At 37.5% G+C, this 15,890-nt stretch overlaps 1 protein-coding gene across 1 annotated transcript in view; it reads left to right on the top strand.

Moving 5' to 3' along the window:
* The window catches only part of CNGB3 (cyclic nucleotide gated channel subunit beta 3), a 57,265-nt gene that overhangs the window by 17,287 nt on the left and 24,088 nt on the right, over nucleotides 1–15,890 (top strand). Inside the window, exons 3-9 of the mRNA XM_086609325.1 lie at nucleotides 49–200; nucleotides 1,641–1,826; nucleotides 2,301–2,509; nucleotides 4,726–4,776; nucleotides 6,716–6,802; nucleotides 8,091–8,155; nucleotides 13,414–13,536. Of these exons, the coding sequence (XP_086465451.1) occupies nucleotides 49–200; nucleotides 1,641–1,826; nucleotides 2,301–2,509; nucleotides 4,726–4,776; nucleotides 6,716–6,802; nucleotides 8,091–8,155; nucleotides 13,414–13,536 (873 nt within the window). The remainder of the gene's footprint in view (nucleotides 1–48; nucleotides 201–1,640; nucleotides 1,827–2,300; nucleotides 2,510–4,725; nucleotides 4,777–6,715; nucleotides 6,803–8,090; nucleotides 8,156–13,413; nucleotides 13,537–15,890) is intronic.

Below are 15,890 nucleotides of genomic sequence, written 5' to 3'. Positions count from 1 at the left end.
CAGTGCTTTCTAGTATATTATCTTTTTTTTTTCTTTTGTTTCAATTAGCACACAGAAACCAGCACCAGGTTTCCAAACAAATGAATATGCTGATGCCCAACTTCAAGACATCGTCAGAAAAATGCGGGAAAGGGCAACAGTCTATAAGGAAAAGCTGAAAGACCCAGTGCTGTCCTCCCCTGAAGGCAGTCCTACAGCTTGTAAGTGACTTTGGAAATAGCTATGCATTTGTTAAGCTGAAAGCCGAACATTATTATGTGGGAAAAGAAAATATCATGACAAAATTATCCAGTAAATATAGCATGTTTACCCACCAAAATGGATTAGTTTGTGCCCATTAAAGTCAATTTATCCTTATTAGTCTACAGTAAACCAGGTCCTAGGTATGAGCTCCTTTGAACCACATCACTAAAGAATCTGGGGAAAAATTCTTGAGCAATGTCTAAAATCATCCCAGTCAAGCAGCCTTATATATTTTAAAATAGCACCCAGATATGTTTATTCATGGGGATGAATCTGAAACATATGAAGAAACATAAATATCTTATGAGTAGATATTAGTCACTCTGAGATTAGATCTGCTGTGTAAAAGTAAATAAAATTTTAGCCATGGCAGCAATCTTCCAGACTCACCGAGGACTCTAAGTACGTACTTTGAATAGAGCAAACTCATTCAACATTAATTAAATATCTGCTTTTGACCAAATATGAAACATAAACCAAAGGTTATATTTTTCCTCTTTAGAGGAAATTTTGACCTCTTTTTCTTTCCTTTGCACAAAGAATTGAGTGTGATGATTTTATGTTCTGACATTTTTTAGAAGCTGTTTATTTCTTGCTTGTTTTTTAATATGTTAGTAAAAATAGTGCCTGAAGTATTATAAACTATACCAGCTGATAAAAAAAAATCTTTTTTTTTTTAAAAAAACTCATTTACCTCTTTTGTCTCTTTGTAGAACTTACAATCATTTATTTCCTAAACCATTATAGATCTAGTTTGCTAGTTTACTGCTGGGACTGTGTACCCTACTCAGAGGTAAAGCTACCAGAATTAATGGGGCAAATGTGTGGACAAAATTATCTGGCCCAAAGATGGAAGAACTGGGCTCAAAGGACTGCCACAAGACTTTTATAAGCCTAGAAACATGCAAAACCATAGACTTCCCATTAGGTTCACCTGCTGTATCTTACATATCAGTTCTCAGGAGAAGGGAGAGATCAGTCCATGGCACAGGCGTCCTTTCTTATCTCCATCCTAATGGCATGCATTATTTGCAAGAGTCATGTAAAGAGAATGCCCAATTGCATTAATGAATGATGAATTATGACTTGCCTGATTTCTTGTCAGTCTTTATGGCATTATTTTTTGGCACTGTCCAAGGAAATACAATAATATATATATTGCGCTCTGTAACAGAGTGGTGTTCTTGATAGAAGATTTACTTGATTATATAGGGGTGATTTTATTCTCTAATCTGTTTTCTAATGCACTCAGTATTATAATGAATTGTAGCTTTAGTCATCGCCAGGTGTTTTTAGAAGAGTTTTTAACATGATGAGGCTCTTGCACATGTTAAAACAGGGTGTAGTAATTGAGCCGTTATTAAAATGTCACCCTTTGCGGCATTCTATGTGGCTAGCACCATCAAAGAAGAAGCCTCCACCCCCACCAAAAGAAGAAAAAAAAGAAGAAAAGAAAGAGGAGGCAGAAGCAAAGCCAGAGGAGGATCATTACTGTGATATGCTGTGCTGTAAATTCAAAAAACCTCCAGTGAAAAAATACAAGGAGTATCTGCAGCTACCAGACAGCATAGATTCATACACAGGTAAATTAAAAGCTACGCAATAGAAGGGGGTAAAGGCATATTGACTCATAAAGAACATTTATTCCAAACAGGGAGAAGACATGAAAAGTGACAATAGCTGTAAATATGGTATGCACAAAGCTGGTATGCAAACAACCACAATTGAAACCCAAGTCTTGTGGTTCTTTATCTAGAATTTGTCCTGTTCGTTAGGGCCAAATAATTCCTTTGTCAGTTATAACATACACTGGCAGCATGCAAAATGTATGGAGTTTCTTCAGATGCATTAAATTCTACATGCTCTCATAAATCCATCTTTTTTCCCTTTGCAAATCCAGCCTATATCACTTTAGAAGCCTGTGTCATTGAAAAAGAGAGAATGGTAGGTTGCTCTGGGCAGAAACATTCCCAGAGACTGCAGTAGAATAAAAGTGTCTCTAAGAATGGGAAAAAATTCTAAGTTCATGCCTATAAATTCAATATTTTTGCTTTCAGATCGCCGTTATGTAGCATGGCTCATGGTCGTGACATTCGCCTATAATTGGAATTGCTGGTTTATCCCCCTTCGCTTTGTGTTTCCATATCAAACCCCAAGTAACACAATATATTGGTTTACCATGGACGTCCTTTGTGATATCTGCTACCTGTGTGACTTACTGATTTTCCAGCCCCGAGTGCAATTTTTAAAAGGTGGAGATATAATAGTAAGTATTGGAAGTGGGATCTCCACGGGTAGTAGTTGTGTGTTAAAGTACAATATAGAAGTTCCCTCTAATCTGACACATTTTTTCCTCCTATGTCAAATCTATGTAACTTTTGTATTTATAAAAGCATACCTATGTTCTTCTTCTCTGACCTCCATTATCCTATTTTGGAAGAAGGAAACATACTCATTGTCTACACTTTTAAAAAAAGAAAAAGTAGATTTAAAAGTAACAGATGAGAACAGTTGGAACAGGCATAAAACTCAGGAGTAAACAGGAGTAAACTGGTGCAGCTTCATTAAAATCAGTAATTATATGACTATGTACTCATATACATATGCATGTGTTTGTATGTTTGTGTGAATCTGTTGGCTTTCTGTTCACCTACTGCAAGAATCATAGTTGAAGACAATGCATATTCCGCTAGGGCTGGACAGGATATGCATGTTTTGTTACAGATTGTGAAGACTGTGGGCTTTTTTGATAAAATAAAACCAAATCCCTGCAATTTCAGGATGATTTGAAAATAATTTATTTGAAGGGATTTTTTGGGGGAAAAATATGTACATTAAATTTTACTTCTTGCTACTAATGCAAAACAAAACTCTAAGAAAGTATCTGAAAAAAAAGATTAAAGCTTGCCCTTATATCAAAAGGGCATCCAGAACATTAATTTTTCTTTAAATCTTCCCTATTTTTGACTCTTTAAACTTCTTATAGAATAAAACCCAATGAGGAAAAAAATGAGTCTAGATAACTTCAGTGTGACACTACTGTGCCCAACAGAGAGAAAATTCAAAATTATACATCCTCAAATGTAATTTGGAACCTGCTTTAGGTCAGTGCTTTTACATAAAATTTTACACATTGTGCATACAAGATATTACTGGTACCTTCACAGAGAAATCTCAAATGAAATGTGCAACTATAGTTTGGATAGACATTAAATTCAGTGCAGTGTAATGTACTTTTCCATACCAAGGCATTCAATAACTGGCAATCTTGCCTAAATCCTATAAAACTCAAGTTTTATGAACAGGTTAAAACCCTAAAGTAGGAAGCTTACTTTGTATTTCCCTTGAAGCTGTTTGTGCAATTCATAGATTTTAGTGCGTGAACAGAACATCTATTGCCTAATCTCCTGCTTAAACTGATGACAGTGAAAAGTTGGCATGGAAATACCTCAAGATTTCAAAGCTATTTTTAAAGTGTCCCTGGTATAAATACAGAAAGTATAATAATAGATACATTACTAGAGATACTTGTGATTGCACTTTCTTATTAAAGTATTAACATCAGTTCCCATGGAGAGCAATTTAAAAATAAATAGCTAATCATTGCTAATGAATGCAATGTTGATTATTATAATGCTAATAATGCTAGCATGTTATTGCTAGCTTTCAAAGAGCTGATTTTGTACAGCACCATCAGAAACATACTTTGTGTTTTTCTTGAAACCACTGAAGTCAAATGGAGTTTTTGGCCCTGAAATTGAAGGGGTTTAGGTCAAGCACCAACTGGAATAGATGTCTTGAGGGGGAAGATTTGTGAGAAAAATGTAACATGTTTTTCTAGAACAACAGCCAAACTTGGAAAAAATCAGACAAACTCCAAAACCTCATTTTTCACCTAGGTCTAATCAAATCTGGTCTAATGTAAACCAGTCTAATAAAAATGCTACTTCTTCCTACAGATATTTCTCCATTCATACTTTAGACCATCATTAATATACCTGTCATCATCCCTACTGCCAGAAGATCATAGAATCATAGAATGGCATAGGCTGGAAGGGACCTCAAGGATCATCTAATCCAACCTCCCTGTCATGGGCAGGGACGCCTCTCAACTAGACCAGGCTACTCAAGGCTCCGTCCAACCTGGCCTTGAACACCTCCAGGGAGGGGGCATCCACAACTTCTCTAGGCAATTTATTCCAAAGTCGTACCACCCTTGTACTGAAGAATTTCTTCCTAAGATCTAATCTAAATCTGTTCTCCTTCAACTTAAACCCATTTCCCCTTGTCCTATCAGTGGACACTCTTGTAAAAAGTCCGTCCCCAGCCTTCCTGTAAGTTCCCTTCAGGTATTGGAAGGCAGCTATTAGGTCTCCCCGAAGTCTTCTCTTTCCAAGATAATTATTATTATTGAGTAGCAGAGGCTCTTTCTTGACACTCTGTTCTTGACTATGCTTTTTTCTCCTTTCATTATCACTGTAGTCAGACAAGGTGGAAATGAAGAAATTCTACCACAGCTCTATGAAGTTTCGGGTAAGCAGATCCTGTGTTACTGATGTCAATATGTAAATTCTGGCTGTAGGATTTCACAGTATTTTTTTCATTCACTGAAAATCACTGTTGGTTTAAGAAGATCACCAGAAAGCATGGGCTTGATGGCATGTCAGTGCTCACCAGTTGAAGACCGCCATCTTCATAAACAGTGTTTAATTATAAAACAGACTAATTATGAATGTAATTATAAATATTAATTCTGAATAATAATAAATTAATAAAATAGAACTAATAAAATTCTCTGTTTTGATGAATTTGTGCAAGGTCATCCTCGCTCACACTGAAAGACAATAGCACAGTTTGCCAGAGATTCATTAAACAAAATAACAAGTCTTGACGTTAGATGATAACTCTGTTCAGTGAACTCTTATGCATGCTAGTGAATAGGTCATCACTCACACAAGTAAACAAAAATTCAAACTGAGATTTTTAGTGCTCATTGCACTTTGTAAAAACAAAGATGCATTTGATTTACGAAAATTGTTCATTTTGTTGCTAAATGTTGTTTTTGCCAACAGAGAATAGGTAGTCTATTCAATTCCTGACACGCATATAGCTCTATGACACCGAGACCACATCTCTGAAATCTCAGTTATTGGCCCCTCCTCTTCAGTAAATACTTTTGAGGCCTGCCTTGTTTCAGAGTTCAATTTGTCTCAGTGACTGTAGTATCACTGCTTATATACTTGAGGTTAAGCAATCCAAAAGTGAAGGATATACACTGCACAGGCAAGTGAGCAGGACAGAGTCAAACTTACAGCAAGAGAACTAAGTGGATATATGTGGTTTTGTTTTAAGTTCACACTTGCAGTATGTCTAGAGCTCTTGATTTCTGCAGAAACTAATGAGTTGAGTGTTCTCACCACATGCAAGATACAGATATAATCTGGGAATTTTTCATATGATTAAGTACTAATTAACAGATATTAAAGCACTACTGATATTAAAGATTAAATTTTGCCTTCTCTTAGACATGTGTCTGAGAGAGGGAGAGAGCTATAAAAGGCTATTTGTCCTCAATCAATTTTTTGCTTTGGTTTACTTTTTCACAGAGTTCAGGTATTAACTGCATCTTGCATGGAACAAAAGGTCAGTGCTGTAGGCTACTTGCTGCCAACACAAGCTATGTCTTTCAGGGCAAAGGCATTTCTGATTACAGTGAGATGAAGCCTACAGTTCTGCATGCCTCTTTTGTTCCCAAATGACATCAGCAACAGAGCAAGGTATCACAGGATCCTTAAAAGGCAAAGCCAAGTTTGCCACAGCTTTCCTTCTCTCCACAGAATTCTTGGAAAGAATAAAGTAAGAATAATCACACAGTTGATTGCAGGGACATGTTGAAAATTTCAGTGATACGGGAAGGAGAAGCATCCAAATATAACAAAAGACAGTATCTATTAAAAAACAAAAACAAAACCAAAAAAAAATAAACTTACCATCCTATGATGAATCTGTTGTTTGGAACACATGGCAAAGCATGCAAGCAAGGAGTCTAATTCATCGTGTTCGTCCAGACTGCTTTAGGCAGCGTGGTTTTAAAAGCTGTAGGACTACTAAGTGCTTGTGGAGTGCTCTCCCCACCTCCACTCACCAGCCACATGCCTACCATTTTAGTCTTGTCAGAACTAAAACTGAAATAACAGAAAGTATTAGTGAACAATATCTCAGATACTGTCAATAATCCCATGAAACAGATGCAGTGATCAGGCATGGGGGACTTAAAAGCAGGGCAGAGCAAAGCTGTTGGTGTTCTCAGAAAGATAATCTTGCCTGACAGTACTTAGAAAGTTACAGGCTTAGCATGCTGGCTGTTCAAATATTATACTTAGCTGTGATGCAATCGAAGTAGGGTTTTGACAGCAAGTAAATGCATTATGGTTATTGTGAAGTTTAAATTGACCTCTTTGCCCTTCAACAGCTTGATGTGATATCGGTATTGCCATTTGAAGTTTTATACTTCTTCTTCGGATTTAACCCAGCATTCAGAGCAAATAGGATGCTAAAGGTGAGATCTGTGTTAGTGATGGATGGCTAACCACACATGAATGTTTTTACAACCCAATGGAAAGTTGTTTATAATATTTAGGAACATGAAATTTAGCAACTGGAAAATATCTTCAGGATAAGCTACAAATCAGTAAACAAACCAGCAAAAAAACCCCGAGATATAATCTAGCCAAATGAAGCTCTTATTCTCTTGTTCTTCTTCTGACTCTATCCTTTCCTGCTTTCATACAGTGTTTTGTGATTAAGGCTGGTTTGTTTCCATTATTTAAATTAGACTAATCTTAAATTACCTGTTAGTTTTCAAAGATTAAAAAAAAAAAAAAGCTCACTTATTAATTTCGATGCATTTTACCCTACTGTTGGTATTGTCCGGTGTTTAAAAGCAAGGAAGGGAATTACGGAATTTTAAGGACAACATAAACTCTACACAGCATATTTAACAAGCATAAGCCCACTTTTGTTATCGAGTCCAAAGACATCTGGAGTTGTGCACTGAAGGAGTTGAGAAGGCATTAGGCAACAGCTCGCTCTCTGCATTTCATGGTACCTAGCAGGCCACTCTGTGGCTAAATACATTCTCCTTCACACAAGCAATATGTTGACAAAGAATTGAATTTCATTTAAAACTGGAGAGGGAACAAGAACTCTGAGAATAAAATGAGGGTGCTCTTCACTTCAGTTTTCAACAAAATTTAAAAATTCCATCAATCAGAACCAAAACAATATGAAAGAATGAAAACTTAAACACTACCTCATATTAAGCAAACAGACACATACCGAACAAAAACAAAGAAAAAAGCTACATGCAATGTCAAGGGCTATCACTGAAGGTAAACTACAAATAATTAGCAAGACGAATTCGATACAGCAGCAAATGTTACTACTTGGTATCCTCTAGTATGTGGTTGTTGATACATATAGTTACTTACTAAGAGTTACTGGAATTTCAGAAAGAGTAAAAGGGATTTTTATGTGTGTAATTCTCCCTGATAAGTTGCCCAAGCAATTATGTATGTTTGAGGAAGTAGGAGTCATTCATCTGCTGGAGTCTGACCTAAACAACAAGGTTATTTCTATAGTCGGATTAATGGGACACTCAACACCCAAAACATTGTTTAACTCAATTTTTATCTTTGCTTTGCAATTCACCTTTTAATTAAATGTTTAAAGAAAGTCAGACTACCAAAAAAGCCATTATTTCAAAATGTGTATGTGAACTAATGTCTGTAGAAAAAGATGTGTGGTGAGCAATAGTGATCGGATTACTTTAATTGTTTTCCATTCAGCATAATACATTCTTTGAGTTTAATGATCGTTTGGAAGCTATCCTGGACAAAGCATACATTTACAGGTATGTGCTTATTAAACTTTTGTAGCATGTAAATCTTGGCACAGAATGCATTTCATTTGATGTCATGACTTGTCACTGAAGCACTGGATGGAACTTTAACTGTTCAATTTCATATTTTTTTTAAATAGCTGTCTTCAATGTAATCATTAAAATAATAAATGTAAAGCCTCACTTGCATAGGAAATCTAGCTCAGTTCAGCTGGCGAAACGTTCACCAAACTTATGCTCCTGACAAAATTTAACTGATCGGAATTATCAGAAGGTTCTTTAGTGAAAGAGCCAAAGAATGCTTTCTTTAGGTTGTTAATAACAGTGCCAAATCCTCAGTAGCTGTTTATTTGTACTTAATAAGAGTTATAAGCTTGAGCCTGTGTCAACATTTTTCTTCAAATATGCTCTCACCATGAACCTGGCATATACAGAAACTTGATCTTCTACTGCATTGACTAAACTTGGAATGAGAACCAATTCAGCACAGATCTCAAATAGTGATTATAACTGTTGTCTGCTGCACTATGTTCTCACTTTCTGCATTGACTAGAATAATACTGGAACCAACTCAAGCAGCCCACGGACATGGGTATGGCAAGTTTCATAGGCCCCTCAGCAGTCAGTGATGCTGCTATTACCCAATGAACTTATCTACAGTGTCACCATTATTATCATCTACTGTCAGCGTCATCAGCCATAGTTGTCCTGTGCAATTCCTATACCGATAGATTTTTTTTCCTCTGTTCCAGTTTTGGGGCATTTCATAGATTCATAGATTTCTAGGTTGGAAAAGACCTTATAGATCATCGAGTCCAACCATCCCTAATCCCCATTAAACCATATCCTCAAGTAGATCATCCACCCTATTCTTAAACACATCCAGGGATGGGGACTCAACCACCTCCCTGGGCAGCCTATTTGTGTATCTATGCAGCAGAAATAAGAATCTGTTGGTTACCATCTTATTCTAGTTCAGAGATTATTGCACTTAAATGGCAGGCTTGGAATTTATACATTGCAAATGAGATATTTTATGAGATTTAGAAACTAGTTAATTTGAAAAAGAGTTTGAAATATCATCTTTTTCATATTTTCATGTACCTGAAAATGAAAAAAATCTAAAAAGTTTGAAAGTTCTGCAAAAGTATTTCTGAGATTCTGACCTCCACAAAGCTTATTCTTATGTTACCCTCTCCTTTCACTTGTTGAAGAGTCTTTTATGGTTTGTTTGGGTTTTGTGGTTTTATTTTCTTTTTTAAAATTCTTATTGGTACAAGAGAAGGCTTGTTTGAGTTTCCACAAGATAAAGAAATTACTTTTCAGTTTCTGAATCTCTACCTCCCTATTTTCTCCAATTTTTAATATCACTAAAAAGAATGACTTTTCATCTATTTTATTTGTATTTTTTAACTTTTTGTAATGTCGATAACTTTTTAAATTAATTAATTATTTTCCATATTATTTCCTTTGCTTTGCAGTTGTAATTCAACTACTTTTCTGTATCTCCTGTAGTATTTGCAGTGACTACTGGGAGATATTAATTTTTAATATCAATCGGTTTGAATCAAGTAATTAGCTTCTATGTAACAGTAATGTTGTGCGTATATGGCTTTTGAGGAAATGGGAACAAATTTGCAAACCCATTTTCACCCAAATAGGCAGTTTTGCAAGGGACAGTGTTTCACACTACGTAAAAATATGGAATAGGAAATAGTTGTTTAAAGGGCCATTGGAGAATGAGATGTGTATATCTTCAAACTCCTCTAACTTTGAAGGATGCGATATTGATTTGTATGTCAAAAAACAAAGAAGGTGCTCATTTAAAATGCTGAAACACACACAGGAAGATCTCACTGGTCCTGTAAAATGTATGAAGTAGTTGGAAAGACAGAGGCAGTTACTCTGCAAAGTTGTTCTGCCTTGTTAGTTTACACAGCTTTGTAGCATGGTATTGGTTAATATAATGTTAAATAATATAAGTAATAAGTAATATAATATAAGTAATAAGTATAATACTTATATAAGTAATAAGTAATATAATATAAGTAATAAGTAATATATGTTAAATAAGTTATTTCCTGGCTTGACATTTGGTGATGCTCAAGGGGAGGGCCTGTGCAAACCTCATGAAGTTCAACAAGGCCAAGTGCAAGGTCCTGCATGTGAGTTGGGGCAATCCTAAGCATAAGTACAGGCTGGGTGGAGAATGGATTGAGAGCAGCCCTGAGGAGAAGGACTTGGGAGTGCTGGTTGAGGAGAAGACGAACATGAGCCGGCAATGTGCGCTGGCAGCCCAGAAAGCCAACCGTATCCTGGGCTGCATCCAAAGAAGCGTGGCCAGCAGGTCGACCCCACCTGGAATATTGCGTTCAGCTCTGGGGTCCCCAGCACAAGAAGGACATGGACCTGCTGGAGTGAGTCCAGAGAAGGGCCATGAAGATGATCCGAGGGCTGGAGCACCTCTGCTATGAAGACAGGCTGAGAGAGTTGGGGTTTTTCAGCCTGGAGAAGAAAAGGCTCCAGGGGGACCTTCTAGCAGCCTTCCAGTACTTAAAGAGGGCCTACAAGAAAGCTGGAGATTGACTTTTTGCAAAGGCCTGTAGTGAAAGGACAAGGGGGCTTTAAACTGAAAAAGGGTACATTTCAACTAGAGCTAAGGAAAAAATTTTTTACGATGAGGGTGATGAAACACTACAACAGGTTGCCCAGAGAAGTTGTGGATGCCCCATGCCTGGAAGTGTTCAAGGCCAGGTTGGATGAGGCTTTGAGCAACCTGGTCTAGCGGAGGGTTCTCTGCCCAAGGCAGGGGGTTTGGAACTAGATGATCTTTAAGGTCCCTTCCAACCCAAACCATTCTATGATTCTATGATTCTATGATTCTATGGTTGGATGCCACAACTGTGTGTTGCTGCTTGTGTCTTTGCTTCCTGGTCACTTACATCTTCCAATACTAAATCACTTGCAGAATGTAAACTGCAGAATGAAAATATTACAAATTGAATCCATTTTCTACCTCATACTCTTAAGAGGCCAGAAACTCGAAATGTGTGAAATAGAGCACTCTTCATAAGTAAAATGCAATTTTAAATCCCACTGAAGGTGTGCAGAAAACAATGGTAGAGCACATGGACTTCAATATTGCTCAGCATATATAGGGTTAACAGTATTGACTCTTTATAGGCTTTCCTATCAGTGCATTGCTAAGGTTTGTGGCAGAAAAAAAAATGCCTGCATACTGTGCTGCCAAAATGTTATACTTCATATTTGCAAAAACACCTGTTAAATATCTCATGGCATGATACATCTCATGCTCTGATACAATGCTTAAAAACATACTTCAGAAAACACTGACTCCCAGTTTTTCAGGTGCTCATTTGTAAAAACATTTGTATAGCAAAGATCTTTCAATTGGCTTAACCAGAAGGCATTAGGGTAAAGAAAGGAAAAGGGCAAATGGAGAAGAGAGGTCGTTATAGAGAAGAGCACAAATGTGAGCTAAGAAATATAAAAAAAAAAAACAGGCTGTTTGTGCAAACTACTGCATTTTATTTCAATGTAGCACTGTTGTTTTGATCTGAGATCCTGATATGCTCACCATTTGAGTGATAAGGCACCAATTAACTGGCTAATGTCAAACTAAACTTTTTCACAGCAAGAGTATGTGCCTGGGTGAATTCTCTTATCAAACTCATTAGTTTGAGTTTATAGGAACAGAGCTAGAAAAAGTTACTACATCTTGTCTATCCATTGTGGTAGGTTTAACACATGCCTAGAGAAATATAATAGATACTGTAGTAAAGGCTTCCTGAAGCTTTACTCAGACCTCAGGAGTCCACTTGCATGGATTCAAACTTGTGCATAAGACCCAGCATGGTCAATACTGCAATATTACTAGATCACGTCAGCTATCTGCTGTTCTCAATAGCTCGCAACCCTAAACAGAGCTGTCCTGGAAGCATAAAAACATTTAAACAGAGAAGTGGCTTTCATTTGTCAACATCCTAAAGAAGAAGAAAGAGGGCTTACAAGAAAGCTGGAGAAGGACTTTTTACATGGGCATGTAATGCTAGGACAAGGGGCAATGGCTTTAAACTGAAAGAAGGTAGATTTCAATTACATCTAAGGAAGAAATTCTTCACTCCGATGATGGTGAGGCACTGGACCAAGTTGCTCAGAGAAGGTGTGGATGCCCCACCCCTCAAAGAGTTCAAGGTCAGGTTGGATGAGGCTTCAAGCAACCTGGTCTAGTGGAAGGAGGGTTGTAACTAGATGACCCTTAATGGTCCCTTCCAACCCAAACCATTCTATGATTCCAAGAGTACACGTAGGTAGATTGCTCAATGGGAGGAAGTGGCAAAGGAGGGTACCTGAAGAATCAGCAAAGGAGTGCATAATACAGAAGCAACCACAGAGATATGGTCTCCCATTAACTTAGTTTATAGACCTAACTTAGACCTTATTAAATTTTCATAAAACCATGCACTCAGTTACTGTGCACTGCCAACTACATTGAATTCTAGCTGTAGCAGATAAACTCATAATATACCAGCCTCCCTGTGTTTAGGTAAGTCCTGTACTTTTATTGCTTATTTATTCCTTACCTGTATAAATATTTGAGTGGAGAGTTAAATCCAGGAGTTCTTTCTTTTGATCCCCATGCACTGAACAGAGGATATACAATGAGGTCATTATTATATTAAACAGAAAGCTACTTGATGTTTAAGTAGTTCATCATTGGTGCTCTTCAAAGAACTGGCCATAAGCATAAGAACTGGGATTAGGAATGATATAACTCCTGCTGTAGCCACTAAATCATACTATTTAGATCTACTGCAGGCTTCCTAGCACAGCTCTTGTAAAGCAATTCATTTCTGACCTCAGACATTTCTTGGCTTTGGTTCACAAGTTTAGAGCCTATCTTGAACAGAGTTTAGAAAACACATTAATTTGTACCCTCTAGCCACACTAATATAGCTTCAAATTTCTGTAAATATTCATAGCCAGTTAAGGAAATGGATTATAAAGTCCTGAGTGAACCACAATTTAAAAATTACTCTGTCAAATATTTTAGGAAAGATATTTATTTGACCTTGGGCAAACGTGAGAGACGAGTAACTGCCGGCTATTTTTTTCATAGAATCAATACAGGTGGGGAACTACTCAGTGGATGCTTAACATAAATATTGTTAATTCAAAAAAGCAATGGGTTCCATATTAAAAGGAAGGGAAAATGTAAGGTTTTTTACAGGAATTTTTGACTTTTATAGGGTCATTCGAACAACTGGATACTTGCTGTTTGCCTTGCACATTAATGCATGCCTGTATTATTGGGCTTCAGACTATGAAGGAATTGGCAGCACTAGATGGGTGTACGACGGCAACGGAAACATGTAAGTCCTTTCCTCTTGCAAGAGATTTTTGTTGATTTTACTCCTTCCTGCATTCCCTGCCTTTTCCCATGTCTTTGCTTGCACGATATGCCGTTATTTTACAAGTGCTTGGATAGCAAACTTTTAGCACCATGACGGCAGATTAGCAGCTTTCATTACTCACGCATATTTGGAGGGCAGGTGCAGTGAATAATCAGTTTACCACTTTCAGCTTTTATAGGTTTATGAGTCAGTGCTAAGCACTAACTTAATTGAACATTTAGAAAGTAACAAGAGTCATAAATTAAACTTACTGATTGCATATGCACATGGGAACTGTTAGAAGGATTGCGGAACAATCCCTCAAAGGAATCAGAGGTACAGATTTTTTTCCTACCACACAGCATTGTGTCATTAAAATGCAACATTTTAGTCCCTCTAAACACCACAGTGATTGGTCTGAAAAAATTCCACTCACTTTCTTTGATCTTTTGAGAAGGTCATGCTTAAACACGTGGCAGATTGTCTCCAGTGGGAAGGACTGGATAATGGCACACTTTTCCACAAACTCCTTGTGACAGCACGAGGCTGGATGCCAAGTAAGGGACATTCATTAAGATGATGGAAAGAAAGCAAGAGAAGCAAAGTCAAAATACATTTTGTGTGTAGTTATACAAAAACATATCTAGTAGGTTTAGATGTATCAACTTTCAGTTCTTTTAAAGGCCATAATACAGTTAAAGCCACAGAAGCTCAATTTGTTCATTAACTACCTTCTTTGCAAAACTGCATATAATATACTACTGCTGTCATAAATCACCCTTTAAAGAATTCTTCATGTTTCTCTTGGAGACACGCTCCTTTTGCTTACAATTTTTTCAGGTTTCACGAGTTTGGTGTGAAGTCACTATCTTGAAGGATATGAAAATAGCCTTTGAGAGCAAAACGTGTTATGCAAAACAGCACTGATTTCTTATAATTAGGGTTCTCTCAAAAAAAAAAAAAAAGACACAGCTGAAGTTGCCACACACCACTAAAATACACAACTTGAGTACTGCAGTCAGACACATGCAAGCAGCCTCATGGAGCTCAGTGGGACCACTTATGTAAGTGAAGTTATATACAGGTATTTATTCACAGGATCAAAGCTTCCAGAAATCTGACAAGAAAAATGCAGAACAAATTTCCATTATAGCTATTTTTGTTAATGTCATTCTTGGGAATACTGGCCTCATAATTAAAAAATAAGGCAACTAAGACTGAGTAACCTGAAAACTCTGAAAGAAGAGTGTTTATTGAGTCTTCACGTTTTTAATGCTTCCTCAGAACAGCCCAGAGAGCAGGCAAGAAAGTCTTCCTGTTTTTCACAGACAATAATATTTTACATTTCACCCAGGGAAACAATTGGTAGAACTTATTTGCTCGCCTGATCACAGACAATGCAGTTGTGCCCAGAGGCAATGGTCAGCTTTCTTAATATTTTCTGATACCTTTTCCATGAGGAGACAAAAACACTTCTTCAATGATGTCATACTGAAATCACATGGGATTTAGGGCAGAATTTTTTATAAACAGTAATAATGACCTGATAATTCAAGGTCTGCATTAAACTGAGATGCTTAAATAAAAAGCATACATCCTGGTTTCAGCTGGGACAGAGTTAGCTCTTCTTTTTAGCAGCTAGAAGAGCTCCATGTTTTGGCTTTAGTCTGAGACTTACTCTGAGAAGAATGTTGACAGCTCACTGATGTTTATGTTGGCACTGAGGTCTCAAGGACTTTTCCAGCTGCCGTGTTCTAGCCGGTGTGCAGGAGCACAACAGGATAGGGCGGAGCACAGCCGGGACGGGGGTCCATGAGTCTCCTTATGATTTGTACTTAGATTTAGGATTGAGGGCCAAATTGGCCAATTAGTATTCCATATCATGCAGCGTCATGCCCAGTATAAAAGTGAGGGACAGCCGGAAAGAAGGGCCTTTGCTCTTCCGGGACTCTCACTCTCGGACTCTCGGAGTGCTCTCTCTCTCTGTCTCGCTCTCTATTTTTGGGCCTCTCACTCGTCCAGGATTGCGGTGTCGGGACTTATCTGTTTCGGGATTGTTAGTCCAGGACAGGACAGGCCTCGGTCAAGGGGTGGTGAGCAATTGCACCGTGCATCACTCATTTGTATATATCTATCATTGTACATATCTGTATATATTCATATATTAGTAGCAGTAGTATTAAATTGTTCTTATCTCAACCCATGAGTCTCTTTTCCTTTTCTCCTTTAACTCCCTTCCTCATCTCTGGGGGGTGGGGGAGGGTGAGTGAGCAGCTGTGAGGAGTTTAGTTGCCGGAACGGTCTAAACCATGACAGCATATTAGAATATATTC

Source organism: Tauraco erythrolophus, chromosome 3 (assembly GCF_009769465.1).
Source record: "Tauraco erythrolophus isolate bTauEry1 chromosome 3, bTauEry1.pri, whole genome shotgun sequence".
Lineage (NCBI taxonomy): Eukaryota > Metazoa > Chordata > Aves > Musophagiformes > Musophagidae > Tauraco > Tauraco erythrolophus.
The sequence above is the reverse complement of the archived record's forward strand: the minus strand, read 5'-3'. Positions and strand labels throughout refer to the sequence as shown.